We start from the raw sequence: 27,826 nt of genomic DNA on the forward strand, positions 1-27,826 counted from the left end.
AGGCCTGATGAAGAGCAGAGAACCACGAGACGCTCTTAGCTGTTGATGCTGATCTGCTTTGAGGCAACATTTGGAATACAAATAATATTTCCTGAAGATATCATTAAAATTTTGAAGGTCTAACATTACAGTATTCTTTTTAAACGCTTAGGAACAATTTTGAGAACAGTTTTTCATAAAGCTATACAATTAGCACATAGGTTATTTGCAAAATTGATCATGTCAGTGAAAAATATATCATTTCTTACAGAAATTATTTTTTTTATTAAAACATCCATCACATTTTGTTTGATTAAACTAAACACTCCTTGTGCTCATCTTACACCACGAGTAGCACATACACAGAGAAAGTCTATCATCTGTTAATTGAATTACTTATTTCTCTTTATGTCACAGTTTTTGTAATTACCTACGTCTCAAAAAGAAAGAGATGACACTAAATATGATCTGCCTCTTTCTGCTGAGCAGGGCCTCGTCAACATCACAGGAAATTAATGTTAGTGGCCATATTAGCAGCTCAATAATGGACGAATCTTCTGGAGTGATGAATTCATCCATGTATTGATGTCACATCAGTTTGGCCACAGGCTTCCTCCATAATCTGGATGAGCATCATCTGGACAAATAACAGGAGATTATACACCTTCACTGCCATGCAGGGAACAACGTCTTGATGGGGGGTACATTTGTTGTTATTCCTCTTTATTATGATACTCCTACAAACAGTGGATCTAACTTCCTTCAGAAGTTTATTTAATCACAATTCAAATGCAGCTGTTTGTTAAAGAGCATTAAACAAACAGCCCATGTAGATGTTGCACAGTTAATCAGTGGTTTCACCGGTTTTTATTGTTATTATTGACAACTATTAACACACAGACAGTGAGCGCCTCCTTGGCCTGTTGAGTCAGAAATGCTCACTGTGTTCAATCCGCCCTCTAGTGGTGAACTGCTGCAACTACAACTTACTGCCTCCCTCAGTACCAACAGGAGAGACAGTCAAGCAACAATGTTTTCTGTTGGTTAAAATTTAGGTTTTCAGCTTAAATGAACGATCTGGAACTTTTCACTGTATAACAAACAACAAAAACAAAGAAATTAGGAGATAGGAATACATTTTCTCGATATTTACAAATGTATATCCTTTATTGTAAAACTAGACTTGAGGTGTAAAAAAGCCATCAAGAACCTAAACAGTACATGACTGTAGAGTCAGTGACTTGATGTAAGTGTTGAGCTTTTTTAAATATAAATCTGTCAAAGCAAATCACGTCTTTTACCACACATGCATATTCAAAAGACCAAGACATTCTGACAAAATTATCTGGTTTGCTGCAGAAGATTCTTACAAACTTATGAGACAATTTGTGATTATTTCCATAAATGAACACAAACCTTTATTTAATTTAAATGCAAAGTGAGAGAGAGACTTGCATCTCAGAGCTCAATTTCTGTTCCTTATTATAACCATCTATGATCAAGAAAGAGAGAAGGAGTGAGTGTGGCAGTGGAGGGGTAAAGAGCGACACAAATATGGAGGCTTTAGCCGTCAGCTCGGCTGCTGTGGGTTTGGGCTCCGGCCTGATGGCCTTTGCCACATGTCTTCCCTCTCTCTCACATCCTGCTTTCCTGTCAAAGTCTTGAAAAAAAAAAGAAAGAACATGCATAGTTTTGGATGGTGGGAAGCAGCCAGAAAACCTGAAATGTCAAAAAAAAAAAAAAAAAAAGAAGACACTTCCAGAATCTGCAACTTTATTATTTAATTACCTTTAAAAGCCACAAAGAATTTCAATATACAGGTCCAACTTTTCAAGTTAATGTCTTTTATACAACACTTTCCAACATCATCATCATCACCATGGACAGCCTCTCCACTCTGTATTTCTCAAAAACATGTCTTGTGATTTTTTTCTGCTCATGATTTGTTATTTTTCTTTATTTGCTCTTCTACCACCACCATTTGAATGGTAGCTGTAGTTTCAGTATTGTTGTGAACACTTGGTGCAGATACAGAAATCAGGCCTTTTTGTGGACGTCCACACACTGCTAGATGTTACAGATGACAGGATTTATTTCAACAGGCTTTACAATGAAGTAGACAGCAGATTGGCAGCAACAACAGACAGTAGATCCACGTTTAAGAAGGTTTTATGTGAAAGAAAGAGCTGCATTACAGTTAAACCTAATCTGGAAATAGATAATTTGTTTGTTTTTTAAAAGAAAACTTTAAAAATGGTGCTACTGCACTGTATCTATAATTTGTAATGTTAAAACATTTTCAGGTATCTGCAGTTGAGTACAAAATGTAAAGCTTAATCTTAGGCTCAATTGTAAAGCAACCACTAATATTTACCCATCAACACTCTGTAGCTTTTTCACAGATCCACAGGAAAGAATCAACACATTTATTATCATTCCATGTCTTGTAGTTTTCCCAGATGTGTGCACAAGCTTCACCTCCACCAGCATTATCAGGCTGGCCCTGTCCCCAGTATTTTTTAAGTCTGCAAACAAGAGAGTTATTTCACACATTATCTCTCAACAAACATAAAGGAAATGTCAACTTATAAGCTTTAATGTTCCACATTGCAAGTGGAAATACAGTAGTTGGTTTTGGAGTCCAGAAGATAAATACATCATTTACATAGTTTGCATTTGCAGAACAACTTCCCGTATTTTAACGACTCCATTTTTTACTTTAGAAAGAGAAACATGTTGTTTACAAAAAGTGTGTTTATGATCACAATTTTCCATTTTCTTGATTATATCAGGGGTTTTTCATCTACAAAGAAGTTTATTTTGGCCTGGTGTTTCTGTTTAGCTGTGACATCTTCCTGGAGTGACCATCAGTCACAGGATTAATGCAGAAATAGGAAAAACCTACTCGGAACTCAGAGGAGTGCCATCAACCCACTTCCAGGATCCCTCTGTTTCTTCTTTTAAACCAATCCATGGTGACTTCTCAGAAAAGGTAAGAACAAATTTCTGTGAAACATTATAGAAAATATTGCTTTCAGACTTGAATCACAACACAGTGTGTATACTATGATCGTCATCCAAATATATTGATCACTTTGAAAATTATAGCTATTCTAAACTCCTTCCTCTCCTTCCTCCTCCAAAAGAAACAATTTTCATGCAGATTCACTTGTCAAAAACTGCCATTGCATTATTTCGCAGGTTTCTATTTGAAAGAAATATTTCTAAATACCTACAGTCTTACACGCTATATCAAGCTATATGCTGGAGTCTTTAGTGTAAGTGTTTAGTTCCACATATAAATGTGTTATATGTGCAAAAATGAAGCACATTCTTATGCAAAGTGCTGTTAGAAAGTAATTGTTTTTACATTTTTTGTTTAAATATTTCAGATGAGCCATAGAGTTAACAAACACACTGGTATAAAAAAAACTACTAATCCCAAAATTAACTGCATTAACCCACTTTGAGTCTGATGAGGAAAAGGAGAAGTGTAACAGCATGATCAATGTGACATTACAAACATTAGACATTACTGCCTCACTTCCTTAAGGAAGTGAGGCAGTAATGTCTCACTTCCTCTAAAAATCTCCCTTTTACAGACTACATTGAACTGGACATCATGTCTACATGCAATCTCTCTGAAAGAGAAAGTATTGCAACTTCAACTAACCCTTATTGTCTGTTCTATCGGTATTTTTTCTTTGATCTCATTTAGTTAACCTGTAAAATTAATCTGTAAAAAGTTCTACAGTCTGTTACTATAATTGTAAAGGTAAAATGATTATATGCTGTTGATACAAAGGAAGCTCCATGTTCCAGTGCTTAAAAACCTACTTTAAACATTCATAGTTCACATTGAACTGTGACATCATTGCATTACTTTATTGGTCTAAAATTCGTATTTTGGGTGAATGATTCTAACTTAGTGATTTTGTTGATTAAGGGGTTTTAAGATTGAAATATTTTTGTTAAATAAACTCTTACATGTTGGAGAAAAGTTGTTTGTGTTTATTCCATACATATGTGAAGAGTCATGCTGTTTGAAAACATCACTGAAGAAATTAAATAATTCATGCATTATATGCAATACCTACACCATAGGCAAGTATTTATAATCAATAACTGAGGCTGAAATCATTAAGCTATGAGTTTCAGCAGAGCAGTTATGTGTTTTGTGTGACAACATCTTACAATAAAAAGCCAAAGAAAATAAACCTTTTCTAAAGAAAAAAAGAAAAAGAAAAGAAAAGCAGCATAAAAAGTATTAACCTAGTAAATAAAAAAATCTAATTTTAATCTGTCTTTTTTTAAAATAATCAAAATCCTATTTAAAATAAACGTAACAATTTTAACTAAACATGGAATTTTAAACATTCCCAAGCAATTTCCACACTTCTACTTCTGTGCTTTACAAAAACAACAACAACAAAAACCTAAACCTTTATCTGCTATGAGTGTGTTTCTAAGTGTGTGTTAGGAATTTATTTGCAGAAGATTGCACAACCAGTTTTTAGCTTTAAAAGTTCACTGTTTTCTCACACAGGGTGAGGTTGCAGCTGTGTCTGCTCATAAATTTTTGTCTCTAAGTTCATATTTGATATTATGGTTCTGGCATGTAATCAAAACAAAACAAAAGTTAACGAATTCAAAACAGCAACAGGCATTGCTGACCGAGCTACTGCTGTATGTGTAGCACATATAAAATATCTGATTACACTGGAAATGTCTGTAGATTGTATTCAAATGCGAGAAACATTATGAAAACATTTTTGAGCACAATCTTTATATTGAAGCACATAGGAAAGTATGAATCTGATCTGCAAACATAAATGAATCTCACACTGAAAGATCACGTCACCTGTTCATCATCGTCGTTTATCACCACCAGATCTCCTCCTCTGTTCCGGCAGTCCTCTCTGGCTTTATCCCAGGAGTCAGTTGTTGTAGAGAGGAGATAACAAGAACCTCTGAACATCCTCCATCCTGCAGGACAGGTTTTCTCTAAAAGAACATGAAATATATATATATATATATATATATATATATATATATATATATATATATATATATATATATATATATATATATATATATATATATATATATAGTCTATAAAACCATTTTCCTAATTATTGTTTGAAGAAAACAATGTTTTCAAAAATCAGTTAGATTTTACAATGTAATTTTGCTTCATCACTCATTTGACTAGTCATTAAAATATGAACTATAAATAGATAATTTAAAACCCACTAAAACCAAAGCCTGCTTTTAAGCCTGTAAATAAGCTGCTCTCACAAACACATGAGGACTTACTTTTCTTCAACTCACTCTGAAGCCTGGTGACTTCGTTAGACATTTTTGTGAGGTTTGCATTCAATTGGTCTCTTTCTTTAGTCAGAACAGAAAGCTGGTCATTGCTGACCTGGAGACGATCAGTCAGATTGTCTTTCGTATCAGAGAGACCTGCTGCCGAGCTGGATAATGCATGAGCTGAAATCATTTAAGGTAAAATATATCAGAAATGCAAAATATGTTTAAGATGTATATGTATATATTTTATTCATAGGCAAGACAATCATTTTCAAAGTGTTTGTTACAGAAAAAATTTATTGGTAGCACATTATTTGAAGGGTGTCCATAAGAAAACATGACATAACATCTGTCATGTATGAATGAGTCTTTATGAATGATTGTGACTGTTGTCAAGAAGTGTCATTCTGTAAATAATGACATTTAATGCAAAGTTGACACTTCTAATTGACTTTTAACACTAGATGCACCTTTTAGTGCATCTAGTGTTATTTGCCAATAACAGTCATAAACATTCATGAAGACTGCTTCATATTTATGACTGTCTCATGTTAGTCTTATACACACCTCTTCAAATAAAGTGTTACGAATGAAGGTAACAGAGAATCTGCTAAAACTTTTATGTAACTTCAAGGAAATGCAGTGACTTGCAAAGGTATTCTAACTTCTGAACGTTTCCATATTTTGTCACATTACAAACACAAAAGTGCTAGACAACTGTGAAATGGAAAGAACATCATACACAATTCAAAACATTTAACAAATAAAAAACTGAAAAGTGTGTCATGCGAAAGTATTCAACCCCCTTTTTCTCTGAGTATAACTCAGGCGTGGAGTTATAAGGGGGCCTGGGGCCCGGATGGGTGCCTGAGTCTGGAGGTGCCAGGGAAGGAGGAATGGTTTCAAGTCGCTTTAATCTCTGACTATAGATGGAGAAAGTGTGCCCTTGCCTTTTCAGAAAGGTTTATGTAATGTTAAAGTTACTGTCCCTCAATGCAATATATAGTAGTCAGTCCCAGTGACTCTTTCACTTACAGTTTAGCCAATGTGCTTCCTGGGTAAAAATCAAACGATAAAAGCGGTCCAAACCGCCGCACTGGGGACACAGCAAATGCATGATGGTGCTTTGGTCAGATGAGACCGAAATTTAACTTTTTAGCCAAAATGCAAAACTCTGAGTGTGGTGCAGAACTAACACTGCACATCACTCTGAATATGCCAAAGCTGGTAGAGACAAATCCTAAAATATTTGCAGCTGTAACTGCAGCGAAAGGTGGTTCCACAAAGTATTGTCCCAGTGGAGCTGAATAGTTTTGCACACCACATTTTCAGTTTTTTTGTCTGTAAAAAATTGCTTTGAATCATATATATTTTTCTTACTTCATAATGGTAATACCATATTAGCTGTGACCGAATTCAGGGTCTGCATCCTTCGAAGGACTGGTCTAGGTAGGACGGGTCCTTCGAAGGCCGGGAATAAACTAAGACAGGAAGAAAAATGTCTGTGGATTCGGACAGGTCTAGCCTTCACCAACTGTTCTTGCCCCCACCTCAGCGTAACTCATGTTGCCAAGCAACCGTGACAACGCGAAGCAGAGAGCGGAGAAGAAACAAAAAACAAACAACGGAGCCGAAGTTTTTTTTTCAATCATGTATTACTGATTTCTATATTATTCTTCACCTTTTATAGTAAAGGATGTTCCATAGTAAAAAGGAAATCTCTTAGTTTGATTCTAAAATGTTCAAATGTGTACTGGACTTTCTACAAGGAATACAAATTATTCATTTACAAATATAATACTCTCCACAACGCAGATAGGACATTATGGTTAAATAAACCTATTATGTTTGAAGGCTTAACTTTAATTAATCACTTAAACCGATGTGCTCTGCTTTGAAATCCTTTATAAACCAAACATTTTTCAACCAGACCTGTCTGAATAATATGGTGTTCACACTTCATGTAGCACAACAATTCATCTTTTAAGATCCTCAGAGAGTTTTTTGCCATGATATGCCATGTTGGAACTTTGAGTGACCAGTATGAGAGCGTATGAGAGCTGTACTACAAAATCTAACACACCTGCTCCCTACGCACACCTTAAACCTTGTAACATTAATGAGTCACATGACATTTTGGAGGGAAAAGGGCAAGCAGTGCTCAGTGGACATTTAGGGTGTGGTCTCTTAGGGGTGTACTCGCTTTTGTTGCCGGTGGTTTAGACATTAATGGCTGTATATAGAGTTATTTTGAGGGAAGAATAATTTTACCCTGTTATATAAGCTACACACACACATGACCTTTCATTGTGTCGAAGTGTCATTTTGTCAGTGTTGTCCCATGAGAAGATATACTTAAATATTTGCAGACATGTGAAGGGCGTACTCACTTTTGTTATACATTGTATGTATTTATGTTTGTGGATGTAATATGATAAACTATGGAAAAGTTCAAGGGACATTAATTTGTTTTGCAAGCCATTGTATTATTGTGATGGTATTCATTTATAAAAGTATTCCTTCTCTTTACATTAACTTATTTGAAGCCATGTTTTGTGATTTAAAAGGTGAAGCAGATCAGGGTGATGACAGATAAATGTATGACAACAAAACTCACAGTGAACGCCAAGTCTGATGAGTCCAATAATGAGGCCAACAGTCAGGATCCCCAAAGAGATAATAACCACATAGAGCCTCTTCTTGGAGCTGCTAAAACCTTAACAAAGACAATTTATTTCAATACCATTTGTAGTGGAGATTGTTTGTCAAACCAAACATCCTATAAATGTTCAATCCATGAGCCACTGCTGCTGCACTGGGTGAAGTTTCATACAAAAGAAGTCCAATGTCCAAAACTTGACGGTTGCCCATTATGGTTTATTTTCTCCAGTCGAGCAGATAACAAAATCAAACTTTTCATTGTTTCCTGCTCTGGTAAAAAACCTTAGGCCCCAAACCCAGTGCATGCTGGTCCTATACCAGACCCTATACTTATAGTAAATGGACCCATTGTTCTGTCTTGCTTACAACAACAAAGACTAAAAATAATTAAACAAAAATAAATATAACTACTAATTATTAACCAACAAATAAACTCTGTAAATAATACAAAAAATATCAAGTAAACTAACAAAATTCAAATTCATAAAAAAATAAATAAATAGCTTCAACACCATTCATTTCTCCTGGATAGCATTGAAAACATGTTTGTGTTTTTCTCTCCCAGATATTTCTTACCTCTTTCATTTACATCTGAAATGTGGCAGACAGAATCATTAGCATAGATTTCCTCCATTGGTTTGACTGTCTTATCTGCAGTGAAAACAAAACTATATGAACAATGAAAGTTGGTTTTTCATGAGGAAGTTGCAAGTTTTAAGAATCCTCAATGTAGTTGAACCAAATATTGTTTTTGAGAGCGACATCTTAATCTTCTTACAACCTTATAGATTTATTTGTGGATATTTTGGATGTTCAATGCTTAAATCACAGAGAAAATACTGAGTGGTACCTTTAAATTAGCCACGACAAACTATAGAATAAATTTACATTTAATTAACACATCATGTAAACATCATTTTCTTCCAAACATCAAGTACACTACACTTTCTATAAAATAGTTTTCTAGCTAGCATTTTATTTTATTTAAATAACTTCTTTTTCAGTTCACATCTAGAAGTTTAAGGCCATTCCTCTTATTATAAAAGTATATTGATATAAAACAGTTTATTCCAGATGACTTCAAAGAAAATGATAACTTGACAGTTCTTGAACCAACTGAGAAATGTTTTTTATCCAGGCTGCTCCTTCCAGTAAATTATATGTTGTCCTATGTGAAAGTCACATAAGACTTATTTCTGACATCATAACTTGAAATTATCTCTGGATTACACTGACAGTCACACAGCTATTATTGTTACATTTCAGTTTGCATAGTCCCCAAGTGTAGATATATACCATGGCAAAACTGAATATTTTAATAAAATAAAGAATAACTTACAACAAATAAATGCAGGGCAGTTCAAGGGAGGCAGGCAGACAGCAGAAGAATCCAGTGAAAAGCAATGAGAACGGATGAACTTGTATACCGAGGCAGAGGTGGCAAAAGAGGAACAGGTGTAGCAGAGTGCAGGTTGGGTAACATGAGGAACAGAGACTAATTAACACAAGGAAACTGAATCAAGACCCAAAGACACAACAACAAAACTAAAAACCAGAGTTCAAATGGGTGACCTGGTGGCCGTCCAAGGGAACAATGGGCTCTCAAAATAACCTACTGGACATTCAGTTGCTTTAGAAGCAGAAATTGTAGAAGATGAACTGCAGAGGATGACCAACATCCCAGCAGCACTGGAGGTTTGAAAGGTGGGAGTAGCAGTGAAATCCTGGAGGCTTACAGTGGTGGTGAAGGAACCAGAGATATTCCTGTCAGAGGAACCCTGGAGACCCAACAGAAGAACTTGTAGAGAAACTTGTCAGGAGATCAACTGAGGAGCTCCAGAGACTGAGAGTCTCTCTGGACACTGGGACACAAAGGGAAGTCCTGAAGAGTTGTCTTAGAACCACTGAAGGGTCGGAGGACCCTTTGAGAATCTCTTGGACGTCAGATGAACCCTTGGAATATCCATGTTGATCAACCATAATGACTTTTTGTTTCTTCTGTAGGAAACATGGGTTTTGTTTTGTAGAGGTCTTTTGCTGATTACGAGTGGACATGGTTCTTCTTCTGTAGACGACCTGATCGGTGACCTGAGGCTCCTGACCTATAAATACATGATTTATAATATTGGAGATTTGAAAGGTGGCTATACTCTTAAATATCTAAGTAAAAGAAATAACGCACAGAGACGTAGTTCTTGCTGCTAGGCCATAGACGAGCCGGAGATTTATTACACTTCCACGGATTCCTCGTTACAGTTTCTTCAGTTCAGTACAAATTCTTCATCGTCATTTCTTGTCACAAAAAATCTCCTCCTCGAAGTCTTAATCTCGACCTGTTTTATACTTTTCCATCTTCATCAGTGTGTGTTGGAAAGTTTCAACCAATGGCGTGCAACTGTTGTTTTGCAGAAAGATTCTGGCACGCTTTATACTGAGTGTGTATTGGGCGACCTTTAAAATATTTTGGACCTCACGAACTCAACATCTGCTCCATTTCAGAATTGCTGCATAGAACAATTTATCTCAAATTGTTGATTTTATCTTGCACAAACAGACATCCTTTCCAGTAAATTCTGGCTCCATTTGCGCTTTGCACGCAAATGGAAGGAAAGAATTCGGTCAGGTTGACCTGGTGCGAAGCCAAAGTCTTCGCCGAGGCGCCAGTGTCTTTTTCCGCCAAACAACTCCTTTAAATAGTATTTCCGCTCTTACAATAACACAGACCATAAATCTAGAATTTAACATTTGTTTACTGAGAATGAGAAAACTACTGCATTTGACTGTTTCAGTAGAAAAAATTAAAAGATTTATTCTGAATTTGTCATCTTTAAATTGTATTCAAATTGGTCAAAGCCTGTAAAGTAACAGGTTAAGGTGGACATCGTTCACTGGTCATTTCAAAACCTCTTTTTAAAATTTGTGACCAAAATAGCCTTCACATTTTCTTTTGAACAACGACCTTTAGTCTCTATCATAGTGTTTACATATTTCTAATTGATCTTTAGTTCAGCCATTGAAAAACTCCTCTGAGGTCGAGCCGAAATACTCAGAGAAAGAAGCTGAACCCGGCCCTCGCAATACACGACCGCATCTACTGAGATGAAATGCTGACTCAGGCATGGAGAAACAAGGAGTCAAACCACGGTGCCCACTGAATTACATAACTCTTGAAAAAAATAATGAAACTGAATGCTAGTGTGCAAAACCAGACTAGGGGTCTGTGTAGGACAATCTATACAGATGACCCCACAAAATCCCACTGAAGTGCTCCTGAGTTAAGTATGAAACACAATTAACACTAATCACTTGCAAACAAAACTATTCAAAAACAAAAAGTAAAAAGATGAAGCTGAAATGGGCAACATTTTTTGCAAGTCATCCTTGCTTGTCTTCATTTTTAAAAGTCTGGCTGCTTTAATGAGATCAGTGCAGCACGGTACCTTCTGCTTCATTTTCACTGCACATTTATGGCCGAGCAGAAGCACTAAATGTGTCAAACACATTTATTAAATATGTCAAACAGATTGAAATGTCAACATGTAGAGCATGTGTGGTCAGACATGTTTTTTTGTTTTTTTACGAAATAAAGAGACAGCAATGACCATGAACCGCTTGCAACATTTGTTGTGTGACACAACACCAGCAGAGGTGAGGAACAGGCCAGCCTCACTTTGCATTTTTTCCATCCATTTATTTGAACAAGCAATGGGTAAATGCAGCTACTTTCACCATAAAAATGTTGGAAAATCTGAAAAATGTATAGAAGTCAAGGCTTAATTTGGTCATCACTACCAAGCAGAAAACAACCATAAATACAAGGAGGGAAGAAGGGAAGAGGGGGGAAATGGATAGTTTGGTTGTCTTTGTGAAAGAAGTATTTACAGACAAGTACTTATAATTTGTATTTATTTATCTTTATAGAAAACCACACACACACACACACACACCCTATGTGTATGGAGGAACCTCAAGAGCTAATTAAAGTCACGTGAAGCTCAATTCTGGACTTGGACATTCTCTCATTTCATTAACTCACCTGGACATATACATCATCTGTCCCAACCCGACATCCTGGAGTGACTGTTGATCCATTAACACACCAGCTTCAGTCTTCATTACACCAGGACATAACATAAACCTATTTTTAGGTGTGCAATCCAAAGTCCCCCCTTATTTTTGCATGCAACAATTTCATAATTTCACAAATTAATATTTTAATTTAAAATAAAGGTGTTTTTATTTTAGTTTACACTTAGTATGATGTTTACTACTTTAAATGCTTTTTTCTAGGCTGACAGTGCACCGAAAAATTAATTCTTATTTATTTTCTTAGATGAATGGTGGATTTATTTCCTTCTTTGTTTCTTTTGTCTGTCATATTGATATTGTTTATAGACAAATATTTATTTTATGGGGTGGTGGGGGGAATTCTAGACTTTTCTGGACCCCCCCTTGCAGTCCTGGGATTTCCGCCCATGCATCCTTGTACAAGATGACGTGATGAGTGAGTTTGTAGTAAGACCAAAATGCTTGCTACAACAGAAATGTCTAACGAGGAGTACTGGGAGAGTGATTGTGGAACAATGGACCTGGACTGATTGGCTCTGATTACAGGTGTGAGAGGAGAGAGCAGACAGCAGGCTGTGGAGAAAGAAAGAAAGTTGCACGGGGGGCAAGGGAAGGTACATAGGGGAGTACAAGTTAAAACTAACACGATAGAATAACTAGACCTAAGAAACATGATTAAACTAGAGTAACAAGGAATAACTAGAGATTATAAATAAACTAAAATTACTCAGAAGAACTGAACTAAAATAAACAGAAGCAAGACTGATATAATAAAAGAAAGAGACTAGAAAATAAAAAAAACTCAAAACAACTCCTTACATAACACTATGTGTGTCATTCTTAAACCTTGTTACTTCCTCGTATATAAAACCTAGCTTTGCAGTCCTCATACTTCTGTTTTTGCTGAAATCAGTCAATAAAATAGTCTGTTGAAAAAATGGAGGAAATTTATGCCAATGTTGATTTTGTTCAACCTGTCTGTCAAATTCCTGTTACAAACAACAAAGGTAAGACTGACCTGAGAGAGAAAAACACAAATGTATTTTTACGGCATTTTAATGCCGTAGAAATGAATGGTATTGAAATGTATTACCTTTCTGGCAGGTTCTGGCAGCTGTAATAAGAGGCGCTATGTGGGTGTTATCATCTCTATTGGGTTCCTGAATGTTTTCCTGCTGATTGGACTCATCAGCCTTGGTGTTCGTTGTATGTTTTGTTGTCATATGTTTAACTTATGTGTGTGAGACAAACATGCAAAATAAAAGCAAAAAAGAAATAACTTTCAAACCACTGTACCGTTATTTATTTCAGCTCATGCTTTAGGCAGCTTGGCAGCAGATCTCACAGAAACCAAAGACAACCTCCAGGACAGCAATGACCGGCTTTCTGCAAACCTCACGGAAATGTCTAACGAGATGAGCAGGCTTCAGACTTTGTTGAAGAAAAGTAAGTCTTCAGGTATTTATAAGACCAAAGCAATGAAAATGAAATTCTTATCTTTGGGTGTTTCTTTTAGACAGAACGTGTCCTGCAGGGTGGAGGATGTTCAGCTTTTCTTGTTATCTCGTCTCTACAAAGACTGACTCCTGGGATGAAGGCAGAGAGGACTGCAAGAACAAAGGGGGAGATCTGGTGGTGATAGACAACAATGAAGAACAGGTGACGTTGTCTTTAATGTGGTAAAAATACTGAGTTGTATTTAAAAAGGAATGTGATTTTGTTTTATGCTTTTATCTAAAGAAATGTTACCATATTTTGATGATTCCTCTGCCTTTTAATACAATCCACAGATGTTAATGTCAATGGAACTGCTGAGAACATAAAATTAATAATCTGCAGCTCCTGTGTCCTGATTCATAATTAAAAACCATGTTTTCTATGTTTTAACAGACATTTGTGTCTAAATTTACTGACAAACCAGCTTGGATTGGTTTGAACGACAAAGAAACTGAGGGTTCCTGGAAGTGGGTCGATGGAACGTCTCTAAATTTCAAGTAAGATTTTCTTTCAGAGGCTTTAGCTTATTTTTGACCCAGTTTTAAACATTAAAACTGGAAGTGTTCTCTCTCTTTTGTTTTTGCAAAAATATATTTAGATTAAAATATGCAGAAATCTTTTTTTTAGCACAACATAACTTAAAAATCTTTGCTTTGCCTCCAGGGGAGCAACATCAACAATTTATATTGGCAGTGTAGGTCATCACAGAGATAAACTATACAATCTTTGTTCACATATCTTCCAGGCACTGGGCAAACAAACAACCTGATAATGGTAATGGAGAGTCACGTTGGGGAGAGGAGGACTGTGCATATACCATCACCAATGAAGAAACAAAGTGGAATGATCTTTCATGTAATACATCAATGCACTGGCTCTGTGAAAAAGTGCCAACTTAGTTGGATCAGTGTTGAGCTTTCTTATAAATGCTGCTGGGATTTTACAGAAACACACTGCCATCTGTTGAAAGTGGAGTTACTGTAGCTACCTAGCCTGGGCATCAACTTCCTACACAATTCAACTCGATTCTCATCTCCATTCACTACTCTGTCTGTGCTTTCTCCCACTGAGCTGGATTTCTCTGGTAGAATTTCTATTGAGGCAATCGGAGAACAGAAGAACTTGTGAATAATGACATTGATTTTCTGAGCTGCTTTAACATTAAAGTCTGCTTGTAGTTTTAGCAATGGCTGCAGAGGAAGTGAATGAAGATGTTCAGTCTGTGTTGGCCAAGCTTCCAAATAGTGAATTAACTTTAACAGCCATCTTGTTTGGCTCAGCATTTCTCTCTTAGCAGTGTTTACAGTGCAGACAATTTCTGGTGAGCTTCATAGCATCAAACTGGCACATTACATGAGTCACTGCCAAATGTTAACAACTGGGTAAAGTTTAAAACGTCAACAGAGTTCATGCCTCCAGTAAGCAATATTTTTTCGGAGTCCAGACTTTCTGTACACAGCAAACCATACAACAGCTGGTAGCTGCCAGCATTCTAGTTCAATACAACCAACACTGCTGTCAGTAAACAACCTTAACCTGTTAAATAGTGGAGCCAGGAAAGCACTGAAGATACTACAGTTAAAGAAGAAATGAAATAGAAAGTTGTGCTATTTGACTGTATTTATGTAGTGTGACAGTAAAATACAAAAAAACACAAAATAGTGATTTTATTACTTTCATAATACTGCATAACTAAACAAATTAAAAATGACATCCATTTCTATTCCATATTGTTTAATTTCAACTGTGAGAAATGATGTTGTTAATTCCAATTCATGAAATATCCAAACTCTCTATTTTTACACCAAAGTTGGTACTGTAAGAAAACACCTACATAAAATAAAATTTATGTAGGACATGAAGCCTTTTGTAAAACATTTTCTGTTCAGTTTTTACTGTCAGCTGGACTTTATCCCTTTAAAGATTTGCTATTTTGAGAGCTGATATAAACTTAACATAAAATGTGAGAACATTTGTGTTTGGTGCTTAATTTTCTCTGTTATGCTGTTGCTTCATATCAATAAATATACCATGGGGAAACCTTGCATGTTTTGCTTTCAGTGGTGCCACATTTGTAAGAAAAATACACTTTGTGCTCCAGAGTTGGGTGTGTTGATCGTCTATGAAAAACTTGCCTAAACCTCTCTGTCAAAGCCAAACAGCTTCTGGTAGAGGCAGAGAGATGGTTTGGGACGATGGTGACAAATGAGAGCATACATATTAAATAACTCAAAGAAACTGCAAACAGGGTAAGATATTCATTTATCCTTCAATCCTAAAGAGCAGGAACATTTTTAGGAGTTTCTCATCACTCAAAGACCCACTTTATGTTTGCATGTAACAGTCTCATAATTTAAATATTTTAATTCAATAAAAGTTTATTTTTAGTTTACCACTTAAAATGATGTTCACCACAGTTTTGTTTTTCTTTTTAGAGTGTAAAGTTATAAGTAAGGATTTGGGGTGATATACATTATGTGTTTCGCAAACACAGTACATTGCTTGAGGATGAGCATAACGTTAAGCAAAATACAGCCTGGGTTAGATGGAGTAAGAGTAAATTGTCTGCATATTTTTAAGTTTTACTTCTTTAACAAGAATGCTCTTCATCTTTAAAACCAACAGGATAATACTCACCATGAATAAATTACTTAATATTTAAATTTAATAAAACACCAACTGATACACGCAGAATATGTTTTTTTGCATAAAGTGGTGATTTTCTTTAGCTTCACTTGTTTATTCGTGTCTGGCATCTCTAGTCACATCTAGCCATGCATCAGTTTTCATGTCATTTCCTCAGTGCAGTCACTACAGACTCCACCAGATGGCGATCTCTGATCTCTGTCAAACTCATGAACATAGTTTCCTCTGTGATGTTTTTAGCTACAAGTTTGCAACGTGAACAAGACACTTACTGAAGCATTAAATGATCACATACAAAGACACCAGTTAGTTCTACATGAAGATTATTATGCACAAAATGTAATGCTTCTCTGTATTTTATGATTCATTACTGTATTATGTCTTTATGGTGTAAAGCATTTTGAACTTCCTTCTTGGTGAAGCTTCAGAAATAAACTTAACTTGTCACACTAATGTCAGACATTAATGTCAGAACAAAAACAAAAGACTCTGTAAGTTGATAAGAGACGGGCGTCACAGTGAAACGAGGTCTGTACTGACCTGCTGAAAGGTCACTCAGCGAGGAAAGAAAACACGAGTGAACAAACAACATAAAAACCTCAGCAGTGATGATGTTTGCAGCACAAACCATGGAGTTTGATATCATGGATTTGATCCACCATCATGTACAGACCTAACAAGGCTTGCAGCAGGTTAAGAAGAGTTAAATAAATACCATTTAGCAGAAAAAGACAGCTTAAGGTTAAACACATTTTTGTAATATTTTGTGTGATAGAACTGAATTACATTAAAAAGTAATATTTTTTTAACTTGAACTCAATATTTCATAGTTTCCCCCTTTTTTGATATATATATTTTTAAATCTGAATTAATGTGTACTTACTTAATATACAAATTAAATTTATTTTGTTTCATGCGTTTATTAGTCTTTAAATGCAATTTATAACTTGTTGAAAGGTAATGACCATTATTTTTCAGTTATTTCTCTTATAATTGAATCTTGAGGTAGGGAATATGTTTTTAAAAAAATCAAGAATCAGATTTTTTTTTCTTTTTTTACTGAACTGACTGATAATTTATTAACATAAATTAAAGCCTTGTGGTAATGTTCCTCTCAGTGGTTCAAACATTAAAAGTTCAACAGTTCATTGTGACCTTTCAGTGACAGAGCTACATGCTAATTCATGTAACTGATCATTTGCTGTTTTCCCATGAACACAGGAAATTGGGGGCAGTAATCATTGTAGGGAAGAAAAGAAAATGGAAAATCAGTCGAGGCTCATATGTTTCTTCTCACAGCACTTACTCTAAGAGTTTAAAAGTCTGTGGTAGATTAATGCAAAGATAAATCAACAGACAAGCAAAAATGTTTCCTGTTGGTTCATAGTTTGTTTGTTTTTTGTTTGTGTGAACCATCAGAAACGTTGCACTGCCTGACAAACAATGAAAACAAAGAAATTAGGAGATAAGAAACATTTTTCTGACATCCGCATTTGCAATTACAGTGGATGTTAGATAAATGTTTCTCTCTTCTTTTGTTTGCAAGCATGTAGGAAAGAATTTTATTAATCAATATCGAGGTTATTCTTTACTCCAGGATGTATTTATCATTAGGTTTGTTGTCAGCAGGATGATCTATTGTTGCTAAAGCAATAAACCTTTAAGAATAATAAACATTTAATGTGAGCATAAGATGGACTAATACCAACAAATGAGAGAGTTGGGTCAGCAGTCCATCAAGGGGTCAGTGGAGGAAGAAAAGAAAAACACAAACACCTAACAGGATTATGAAAGCTCCTATAAAACCAGCAGCAGATTTTATTCTTTTAAAGAAAACAACATCCTGAGGAAATCCAAACATTGACAGCAAGCCACCTCATGGTACAATATGTGAAAATATAAATAAATAACCAAAAACTAAGTCTGATTGTCAGTTTTTTTTGCATGATTTGTTCTTTAGCTGAAATTGCTGACATTTATAGAAAAGTTGCAACAACAAAGTTATAAATCATCAACAATATTCTGACACTTTGTGATGTTGACTTAATAACTCAAGGTCACTTGTTTTTTCTCCCATGTCACCAGACGGGCTCCGTAGTTTTTGGCTTGCAAATTATAACTTACTTTTTCCAGAAAAAAACTTCAATCCATTTTTGCAGACTTATCATTTTGTTCATAGTTTTTGTGCATTATTTTGAGTATATTTCCCCCTCACTGATTTTTTTTTTCTGAATTTTTTTGTCATAATAAATTTTTAAAATCCTCAAAGTAATTTTGATATCAGACAAAGATAACTTGAGTAAATATGACAAGCAGTTTTGAGGTGATGTTTTCAACTTGAAGGGAAGAAAATATCCAAACCAAAGTGAAGTAGGCTGTAAAAGCTCAAAAAGCAACATTTATGACGTGATCTGAAAAACATTAAATGACAGAAGATAAAGTAATTAAAAATCACTGAACATCTATCAGGGTTTGGGACTGCAGTGAAATAGCTTGTATACAGTGGTTTACCAAACCTCAGAGAAAGCAGGATGTTGACTTTTTATTGGGGGTTCTTGGAAAAAAAACAACATGCAAAAAAAAACAAACAACTGTTTTGCATATGAAACTGCAAACCAAAACGTCCATCTGATTTCTGTCTGATTGGGCAACTTATCATGTCTAAGGGTGTGTCTAATGCACAGTAAGACACTTTGCAACCAATCCTTCATGTTACGTTAGTTGTTGGTGCTGCACAGCCTGCAGCCAACGGGTCACGATGGAGAAAAACCACATGCATGTTCAACACAGCAGACTTTCCAACTCTGCTTCTTTAAGAAACTGCAGAGGTGAGTTTAGTTCAGACCAACAACCTGATGATGTTTCTGTTGTCTGCTGTCTTGGCTGTAATCTTCCCTCTGTTCAGGTTCAGAGAGTCGTTTCCATCTGAGTGTCATTCTGTTCTTCGGAGTGTTCAGTATCTGCCTGCTCATCGGACTGCTGGTCACCAACGCTCAGTGTGAGTCTGCTTAGAAACCTAAAACTACTACAACTGTTTTGTGTACTTACCTACGGCCGTTATTAATCCAGTGCTTGTTTGTTTCCTTTTTTTTCTTTTACAACCTAAATTGAAACACAAATACACTCAACATCTCAACATGTACAGTAAAACTGTCTGAATATGTTGATGTATTATAGACAAAGACGCCAAACGTCGACTGACTGAGGATCTCCAGGCCTTGAAAAAGACTCATGAATCCACAATTTCAGAAAGAGACAGTCTGAAAATAAAGCTGGATGAGAAATCTAAAGAGCAAAGCATGTCTGCTCAGAGTGAGCCCTCAATCTAAACCTCTTCTATTGATCAGTTTTGTCTTTGTCAATAAAATTCAAAGCTCTCCTGATATCATCTTTCTTATATTATGCCTTTTTAAATTTATTTTCAGATATTGACTCCAAATGTAATTCAAATGATGAACTCCAGAGTGATCTGACTGATCGTCTCCTCGCCTGCAATGAATCTCTTTTCAACATAACCAAAGAAAGAGACGAGCTGAAGGTCCGGCTAATTGAGTCTCTTAAAGAGGGAATCGATGAGGGATTGTCTCTGCAGAGTAAGCCCTAATCATTTGTCATTTTTTCATTTGTCTGATTTGTTTGTAATCTAAAATAGTAAAAATTCATTGGAAGCTATGGGTATCTTTGTACAATTTTTAACAACATATTTGAAACAAAATCCAAAATTCTAACAGGTATAATGTTACATGCCAAGTATCCATATTTTAATCCCATGTGCTGTTTAATAATTTTAATGTCTCAAGTTTTTCTCTTGACCTGTTTCCAGGTGACTCCATGTGTAATTTGACAGAAAATAATGATCTCTCTGCACTCTTAGTCAATCTGACTTGGTGTCGCCAAGAAAGTGAGAAAAAACTTCCTTTCCTGTCCAAAGACAAAGACCTGCTGAACGCTAAGCTTGGTGAAACGACTAAAGAGTTGCTGCAGCTTTGTCATTTGTTTGAAAGTAAGTCTTTAGTTTTTCTTGATAAAAATGGCTAAAGTGGGATTCCTGGGAGGAGATGGATGAAGCGGCTGGTGAAGAGGGAAGTTTTGTTGCACCTTGACACACCTAAAAATAAATGTGGCCAAACTATTTGGCATACTCACACATATGATAAATCTAAATGTGTTTTTATGTAGGAATTTATGGCGTTCCTATACATGAGATGTTTTACAGTAAAAAAAAAAATTGTTCTAGCAATATCCTTTTGATGTTTGCATAATAAATGATCAAGTTTCTACAATATAAATATAATACTAACATGTAAAGATTTTTTTTATCATGTGAGAAATATGTGTATCATAATAAGATCATAATAAGTTTAATATAAAAACATGACAAACATATTGTTAGGACAATAACCTTTTCTTGTTATAACTATTTTTCTTTTGCTCAATGCTTTAACAAATCTCTTTTAATCTCTTTCAACACAGTTATTATTGGTTTACTATTGGTGGCCCCATTATGGTCCAAATATAAAGAGTCTGAACGTTTTGCAGAAAAATTAAAAATTGATCTTCATAAGCATTTAAAAACATCCAAACTCGATTCTCTTCTTCCAGACGCAACGTGTCCTGACGAGTGGCTGAAGTTCAATTGTTCTTGTTACCGTGTCTTTGGTGAAGGCTCCTGGGACGAAGGCAGAGCGGACTGCATAAGAAGAGGAGGAGATCTGGTGGTGATAAATAATCCTGAGGAGCAGGTGATGAGAGATTTTAGAGGGACACCACTAAGAAAAATTTTAATTATGCTTATTACGTTATGTAATACAGTCAACAGGCATGATGTCTTGTATTTTCTGCATAGTATTATATAAAGGTAAAACCATCAACAACTAGATTTTCCACTGACAAAAAGACAGCCTGCCTTTTTTGTTGTGAAAGTTTCCTCTGGAGCATTTAAATGAGTATTTAGCTATAATATGTGGAGCCGCCGGTGGTGTGATTTTTAAAATTAGATAATGGAGCAAACAACTTAGAAAAACAATTTGAGATTAAACTGATTAAAAATCACATTGCATTGTTTAACAAAACTAAAAGAAACCTTTTTATGTCGACATTTTACAGAATTTTCTTTCTGAATTCAAGAAGGACGCCTGGATTGGTTTGAGAGAAACCAAGGGATCCTGGATGTGGGTTGATGGAACCGCTCTGAGTTTCACGTAAGGATCCGTAAAACATTAGATTAAATTAATTATTGTATTGCATTCAAATAAGTCACAGTCTCGAAACCTTTCACTTTTATTTTTAGTACCGTGTTGTTACATTTATTAACTGATTTACCACAATAGCTATCAGTTATTTAATATTGATTGGTATTGACTCCCAGTCTGATGCTAAAAAATAAAATCTGTTGTATGTTCTTGAAAACTCTGGAGCTTCACAGAGCAGTAAAATTATCTGCTAGTGACTCACCGATAATAATAACCAGGAGGCTGCGGTTCCTCTTTTCCTTTTCTCAAAATAAATTCAGGTATTTTGTCCAGACAGTGCTCTCTGCAGGACATTTTCAACATGGGTTATTTCAGTCTAAAGTGCTACATTAATATTCTTACAATACATCATTTACAATGCAACGTAGCTTTATTTAGTTTTACTACAACTATTTCTTACTTGACACAAATTTACTTCTTCCTCCTGCTGATGTTTTGATCTGGACCAGTTTGGAGCGGTTCTTAGAGTCACCATGTTTTACTCTCTGTTTTAATTTGACCTGTTGATAAATTGGTTCCTTTGTTCTTGTTCCTTCAATCATTTAGAGACAGAAATGTGAGCTTAGAGATTTTTTTAAAAACTTTTAAAATCATTTGTGTTTTCTTCAGGGGTTCAAACTGCCGAGAACTAGCTGCATCAAAGTCTGAGATTGGATCACGACATGCCAGACTGTTATCGTTATTATCATTAGAGTAGCGTTGTACTCAGCTAAACTGTCTTTTCTCAGTCCTGGAGTGTTGAATCGGTTCTAAAGACACCAGAAATATATTTTTTTTAATGTTCTTTTTATGAACTTCTAATATTCACAAACGCAGGAGTCCGAAGTGTTTTTGGGTCATGATTCAGCAGTGAGATTCATGTTGAATGTAAGGAGGCACCTGAGGTTAGTTTGAAATTTAACTTCAAACTAACATGCACAAGTCTAAAGATTTATTAAGCAGATAAAACTGATATCATAAAAATGTTTTAAATGCTTTGAATCTGTGTTAATACTTTGTTCATCTGCCTAATTCACTATCTTTACAACCACAATCACAACACCATCTCAAACCTAAAACCTTTTGTCTCCCCTCTGTTTTACCGTCCAAAGACTTTTTGATTTAAGATTGTAAACTTAAAACGTTTCTAATTAATTCTAATGTGATTCTATGCTTTTAAACTCTGTCAGGTTCTGGAGCAAAAATCAACCTGATAACGGCGGCGGAGACCTAGACTGGGGTGAGGAGGACTGTGTGTACTGCTCAACGTACGCCGGCGCACCTTGGAACGATTTCTTATGTACAGCTATCAGGTGGTGGATATGTGAAAAAATACCCACAATTTTTACTCCATAATTTTTTTTAAAATAATTTCATTTTATTCTGCAGCAACCAAGCAGACATTACTCTTTAGCTCACCTGTTTTCAAACAATGAACTGTGTTGATGTGCTTGTTGTCTCCACCAGCATATAGGAAGTATTTGCACTTTGCTTACTTTACTAATTCAGTTTAAAATTAGGAGATGCTAAAGTGTTAGAGGTGTTTTGAATGAGGATTTGCAGGTATGTTTAGTGTTAGTGTGTGAAACTATGTTGAGCTTGCTGACCACCATTTTTAGCAAAGATTAAAAAGTTAAGGAAGATCAACTGTACCTTCTCGTTGTCATTTCGGATCTTCTCCTGAACCACGCACCCTCTGAAGTTGTGTGTGTCATGTTGTGTGTATTTTACAGTGGACCCAAATACAGAGAGGCAGGGGCAGCAGACAATTTTGAGGATTTAATAAAAAAAAGTATGAGAAAAACAAACTTACAAAAACACAGGAAGCTAGAATAGAACAAAAATCATCCATAACAAAAGCAAGTCAGAAGACACGAGGAGAATGCGAGAAAACCAGGGAAGTACAGAAGGAACCAGAGAGGAGTGACTGAGAAAGAGGTGCTAAAGTAGTGGGAGGCTGAATGCTGAAACAATGGACCTGGGCTGATTAGCTAATTGACTACAGACTGAAGAAAAGAGAAAGAGAGAGAGGCACAGGGGCTAGGGAAAGTACACACAAAAAAAATGAGACCTCCAGGATCTGAAAGTTTACTATTTAATTGCCTTTAAAAGCTACAAAAATGACAACATGCAGGTCTAACTTGTCAAGTTAATACAATCCATCCAACTCTTTCCAATGCCATCATCACAATGGACAGTAACCAGTACAATAAGCTGTGGTAAACGTAGCAGATAGGAGCTTTTGTTCTCGCATGTAACAACAAGAAGCCTTTAGTACCTGCTGTTCTGCTGGTTGTAAGTTTGCTGAACACACATTAGTGAAAACTGATCATACGATCAAATGTTGAGGCCTGAACGTAGGTAAATGTGAGTCAGACTGTGTGGACAGGAAAGTGTTCATATTCACTAAGATGAACTGACTAAGATGAACTGCTGCCCTCCATTCAGAGATGTGTCTCATGGTGAGAATGATATAGTTTGTTTACTGTCTTATTACAAAAGAAGAAGAAAGGATTAAATAACATGATTTCTCAATAAGTACACAATGCAGGGTTTTTTTTCTTTTCTTTTTTTTTTTTTTTTTTTTGTCCTTGTTGTTCCTGAGAAGTAATCCAAAGAGGTCAAAAACAGAATCTCCCCACTGTTATACTTATTTTTTTCTTCTATTAATGATCTGTTTGTTTTTATTTGCTGTGTTTAGCGCCACACTTTGGATTTTGAGCATTGGTGCACACAGTTGTTGCACCTCAGGGCCACCGTACAATCAGGCCTTCATGTTTATATTCACAGCCACCACTAGAGGGCAGTCACAGACAACAATGCGGTTATACATACAGCAGAGCAAACTAAGCTTAGTCTCAAGTGTGAAGCAATTCCTCACACACTCCCAGCATTAGACTGGATCCTTTTCACAGAGCCAATGAAGAGAAGCAGAACATTTAAGATCATTCCATGACAAACTATTCCTGGTATGTGCACAGTCCTCTTCCCCCCACTGTGGGTCTCCACCGCCATTATCAGGCTGATGGGCCGCCCAGTATTTGGAAAGTCTGCAAACAAGAAAATCATTTCACAGCTTATATATAGCAATGTTATTAAATGATAAGAAATTTGACATTTTAAGTTCTGTAAGGGGCCATGTAGAGCCACCTGGTGAGGTATTATGTGTTTTCTAAACAATGCCATTTAAAGCAATACCAACCCCACACACAAGGTAGCTTTCAGTTGTTATAAAAATGATGTTTTTTCATATATTCTTTTTAGTAACGGGGTCCTGCATGTGTTCCTTAGTTTGTTTTCAATTTCTAAATAAATATGAACATATTTAGGACTGGATAAGATGAGCTTATTAGAAGAATAAATGTTTTACTCATTTTCCTAATGTGAAAAACCTTAACACCTATATATTTTTTGGGTAACACTTTATTTGAAGGGGGTTGAATAAGACTGTCATGACACCGTCATAAACATGACATAACACCTGTCATGAACATGAATAAGCCTTCATGAATATTTATGACTGTTGTCATAAAGCAGGGGTCCCCAAACTTTTTCCTGCGAGGGCCACATAAGTGTTCCCTGTCGAGCCGGGGGGGTCTTTGAAACTGTCGAGCGGGGGGTAGGATTACGGTCGACGATGATTTTTACCCAGAATGCAAATGGAAAAAAACCGTCAGCGAAACGGTGACTGGGACTGACGAGTATATATTCCATTGAGGGAAAGTAAGTTTCACATTTGCTCAAAAGCCCCCTGCTGGTTGAAGAAAAATCTACATATAAACCGGAAAATACAATATATGAAAAAAAAAACACTGAATGCTCTCTGGTATGAGAAAGCGGGCCTGATCCGGTATTGTTCAGGGGGCCGGACCAAATGAGGTGGCGGGCCGGATCCGGCCCGCGGGCCGTAGTTTGATATAAATTTGTTATAAAAGTATTACTGGTTTCACTTTAAAAATTAGGTAACTTTATTTTATTAAAGGTAAAGTTTAAACAGTAATGATTTCCTGGTTAATGTCAAGCTGTCATAACAAAGACATTTTGAATAACGTCAACATTGTATTAAAAGTGTCATAATTTACCGAATGACACTTTATGGCAACAGTCATAAATATTCATGAAGGCTTATTCATGTTCATGACAGGTGTTATGTCATGTTTATGAAGGTGTCATGTCAGTCTTATTCAACCCTCTTCAAATAAAGTGTTACCTTTTTTTAAGTGTAGTTTTACATTTGCTATCAGCAATGAATAAGGAAAAAAGTGGAAAACTCACAGCTGGGACAGCGGAGTGCCATCGACCCACTTCCAGGATCCCTCAGTTTCTTTATCATTCAAACCAATCCATGTTTGTTTATTGGTGATTGTAGAAAGTAAATTCTGTCAACATTATAGAAAAAATAGTAATGTTTCAGTACAGCAGTTATCTGTTTTATGTTATGTCAAAAAAAAAATTCTATTAAAATTTCAGAATTTATTCACCTAAAAAATAAAACATTCAAATTTTTCTCATTGTCTTCATAAAAAAAATGAATCTTTAATCTGAAAGATTCCTTTTCTTTCAAGCCAGTTCCGTATTTTTTTACTTTATGGAAAAAATAAAAATACACAGCTAAACACACAATGTGTTTCAGTGTGGGTGGATAAAGAATTCGAAACCAAATATGACACAGTGTGGTTTAATTAAAACAATTCACCAAACCAGATTGGGCTTAAATTCCTCCACAGTGATGAAAAAACACAGATACACAACCTGGTTTTTAGGTTTGGAGAACAATTGTTTTGTCACAGACTTCAAGGTTGGTGTGCACATCTTTTTCCTTTCATAAATAAAGTCAGAAATGCTAAGGTTAATATCTACTCAGTTTATCTTAATGTGGTATCAATATGTTTGACGTATAAGCAGAAAAGAAGAAGTCCCTAGGGGACAGACATTTTTTTCACGACAGTATTGTTCAAAATTAAAATGTTCACATTAAACTATTAAAATTTTATGTGTGCATTTTCACTGTATTATATATTTATAAGAAACATTTAAAACTGAACCTTTTCAAAACGGTAATATGCACTAAATAGGCAGCGGTATTGTGGTATATGTAATAGTATAACACAATGGTGAAGTATGTAGATTGTACTAAAAGGTTAGGGGCAATATGGAAACATCTTGTTCCACAATATTCATATTAAACTATTAAAGAAAAATATTAATCTAATTTATAAACATAAATGAATAATCTCTCACTAAAAGACAGCATCACCTGTTCATCATCGCCATTTATCACCACCAGATCTCCTCCTCTCTTCCTGCAGTCCGCTCTGCCTTCATCCCAGGAGCCAGACGATGTAGAGAGGAAATAACAAGAACAGCTGAACATCCTCCATCCTGCAGGACAGGTTTTATCTAAAAACAAAAATAAAATTTAGCTTTTTTTAACACTGCTTACTAATTATGACGGTAATAGGAAGTCAACATTGCTTAATCACCCATTTGTCAAGTCATTAAAATTGGAACAATAAACAGATTATTTGGAGGATCCAGTAACAGTTAAAAAGACATAAAATACCAGCAGACGGAAAAGAAAGCAATAAGTGAAACCCTGCAGGAAGGAACTAAAGCCTGCATTATAAAGATCTGTCTTTATAAAATAAGTTTTTCTCACAAACTCCTAAAGACTTACTTTTCTTCAACAAACTCTGGAGCCGGCTCATCTCGTTAGACATTTCCGTGAGGGTTGCGTTCAGACGGTCTCTTTCTTCGGTCATGTCAGAAAGCCGGTCATTGCTGACCTGGAGACGATCCGTCAGCTTGTCTTTGGTGTCGGTGAGATCGGCTGCCAGGCTGCCTACATCGTGAGCTAAAAGTAATTAAAGTATATTATTAGAGAAAAGCAGAAAAGCTTAATAAGAACTATTCATTTAACTTTAGCTTAAAAAGTTGGTTGTAAAGCTGAGAATAGTTAAACCACTCTAGATTTTGATGACAGAATAATTTCTGCCTTTAAAAATAAAGAACAAGCTGATGACAGTTAAACATATGACAACAAAACTCACAGAAAACACCAAGGCTGATGAGTCCAATCAGCAGGAAAACATTCAGGATCCCCAGAGAGATGATAACACCCACATAGAGCCTCTTCTTGGATCTGCCAGAACCTTCAAAAAGGAAATACATTTCAATGACATTCATTTCTACCACATAATAAAATATATGCATGCTTCTCTTTCTCGTGTTGTTCTTACCTTCATTTTTTGTAACGGGAATTTGGCAGACCGTTTTCACAGGATCAGCGTTCATATAGATTTCCTCCATTGCTTTGACAGATGCTGACCTTTTGGTTGAATCTGCAGCAAAACCAGAAGTTTATGAGTATTGTGAAACTGAGTTTGACATGAGAAGGAAGTTACAAGTTCTGAGAAAGATAAATATGGTAA

At 35.7% G+C, this 27,826-nt stretch overlaps 4 protein-coding genes across 6 annotated transcripts; 2 read left to right on the top strand and 2 right to left on the bottom strand.

Moving 5' to 3' along the window:
• Positions 1-1,735: 1,735 nt before the first annotated feature.
• LOC106925595 (CD209 antigen-like protein C) lies at positions 1,736-10,690 on the bottom strand. 3 transcript variants are annotated; one of them, XM_088010655.1, is made up of 7 exons: positions 9,293-10,690; positions 8,530-8,604; positions 7,910-8,008; positions 5,311-5,472; positions 4,841-4,983; positions 2,885-2,985; positions 1,736-2,504 (listed from the first exon to the last, which is right to left on the bottom strand). In XM_088010655.1, exons 2-7 carry the CDS (start codon positions 8,585-8,587, stop codon positions 2,357-2,359), a joined length of 711 nt encoding a protein of 236 aa, XP_087866781.1. In that variant the 5' UTR covers positions 8,588-8,604; positions 9,293-10,690; the 3' UTR covers positions 1,736-2,356. The 3 variants fall into 3 exon arrangements, with proteins under 3 accessions (XP_087866781.1, XP_014855525.2, XP_014855528.2); XM_015000039.2 differs by having other exon boundaries at positions 5,296-5,472; XM_015000042.2 differs by having other exon boundaries at positions 5,296-5,472; positions 8,530-8,621.
• Positions 10,691-12,923: 2,233 nt separating this feature from the next.
• Positions 12,924-15,563, top strand: LOC106925598 (perlucin-like protein). Its single transcript, XM_015000044.2, has 6 exons — positions 12,924-13,028; positions 13,126-13,227; positions 13,333-13,467; positions 13,538-13,680; positions 13,912-14,015; positions 14,264-15,563. The coding sequence occupies exons 1-6, from the start codon at positions 12,959-12,961 to the stop codon at positions 14,415-14,417; spliced, it is 708 nt and encodes a 235-aa protein (XP_014855530.2). The 5' UTR covers positions 12,924-12,958; the 3' UTR covers positions 14,418-15,563.
• A 3,334-nt stretch (positions 15,564-18,897) lies between these two features.
• Positions 18,898-23,036, top strand: LOC148160398 (C-type lectin domain family 10 member A-like). Its single transcript, XM_088010642.1, has 8 exons — positions 18,898-18,992; positions 19,070-19,162; positions 19,342-19,476; positions 19,590-19,757; positions 19,988-20,065; positions 20,767-20,906; positions 21,271-21,365; positions 22,586-23,036. Exons 1-8 carry the CDS (start codon positions 18,923-18,925, stop codon positions 22,749-22,751), a joined length of 945 nt encoding a protein of 314 aa, XP_087866768.1. The 5' UTR covers positions 18,898-18,922; the 3' UTR covers positions 22,752-23,036.
• Positions 23,037-23,476: 440 nt separating this feature from the next.
• LOC106925599 (CD209 antigen-like protein A) lies at positions 23,477-27,803 on the bottom strand. Its single transcript, XM_015000045.2, has 6 exons — positions 27,635-27,803; positions 27,446-27,547; positions 27,073-27,249; positions 26,653-26,795; positions 25,671-25,774; positions 23,477-24,445 (listed from the first exon to the last, which is right to left on the bottom strand). The coding sequence occupies exons 1-6, from the start codon at positions 27,702-27,704 to the stop codon at positions 24,289-24,291; spliced, it is 753 nt and encodes a 250-aa protein (XP_014855531.2). The 5' UTR covers positions 27,705-27,803; the 3' UTR covers positions 23,477-24,288.
• Positions 27,804-27,826: the final 23 nt, after the last annotated feature.

This window comes from Poecilia mexicana, unplaced genomic scaffold (genome assembly GCF_051168715.1).
Source record: "Poecilia mexicana isolate PSO_F unplaced genomic scaffold, ASM5116871v1 scaffold_2, whole genome shotgun sequence".
NCBI lineage: Eukaryota > Metazoa > Chordata > Actinopteri > Cyprinodontiformes > Poeciliidae > Poecilia > Poecilia mexicana.

Bases quoted from the DNA above. Each gene is read 5' to 3' on its own strand.
- LOC106925598 (XM_015000044.2), top strand. From the start codon at position 12,959: ATGGAGGAAATTTATGCCAATGTTGATTTTGTTCAACCTGTCTGTCAA. The intron at 13,029-13,125 runs GTAAGACTGACC...CCTTTCTGGCAG, and splicing joins TCCTGTTACAAACAACAAAG to GTTCTGGCAGCTGTAATAAG. The intron at 13,468-13,537 runs GTAAGTCTTCAG...TGTTTCTTTTAG, and splicing joins TCAGACTTTGTTGAAGAAAA to ACAGAACGTGTCCTGCAGGG.
- LOC148160398 (XM_088010642.1), top strand. From the start codon at position 18,923: ATGGAGAAAAACCACATGCATGTTCAACACAGCAGACTTTCCAACTCT. The intron at 19,758-19,987 runs GTAAGCCCTAAT...ACCTGTTTCCAG, and splicing joins TGAGGGATTGTCTCTGCAGA to GTGACTCCATGTGTAATTTG. The intron at 20,066-20,766 runs GTGAGAAAAAAC...CTCTTCTTCCAG, and splicing joins GACTTGGTGTCGCCAAGAAA to ACGCAACGTGTCCTGACGAG.
- LOC106925599 (XM_015000045.2), bottom strand. From the start codon at position 27,704: ATGGAGGAAATCTATATGAACGCTGATCCTGTGAAAACGGTCTGCCAA. The intron at 27,548-27,634 runs GTAAGAACAACA...TCCTTTTTGAAG, and splicing joins TCCCGTTACAAAAAATGAAG to GTTCTGGCAGATCCAAGAAG. The intron at 27,250-27,445 runs GTGAGTTTTGTT...AATTACTTTTAG, and splicing joins CATCAGCCTTGGTGTTTTCT to CTCACGATGTAGGCAGCCTG.
- LOC106925595 (XM_015000039.2), bottom strand. From the start codon at position 8,587: ATGGAGGAAATCTATGCTAATGATTCTGTCTGCCACATTTCAGATGTA. The intron at 8,009-8,529 runs GTAAGAAATATC...GTCTTTGTTAAG, and splicing joins TTCAGATGTAAATGAAAGAG to GTTTTAGCAGCTCCAAGAAG. The intron at 2,505-2,884 runs GTAGGTTTTTCC...TCTTGTTTGCAG, and splicing joins GGCACTCCTCTGAGTTCCGA to ACTTAAAAAATACTGGGGAC.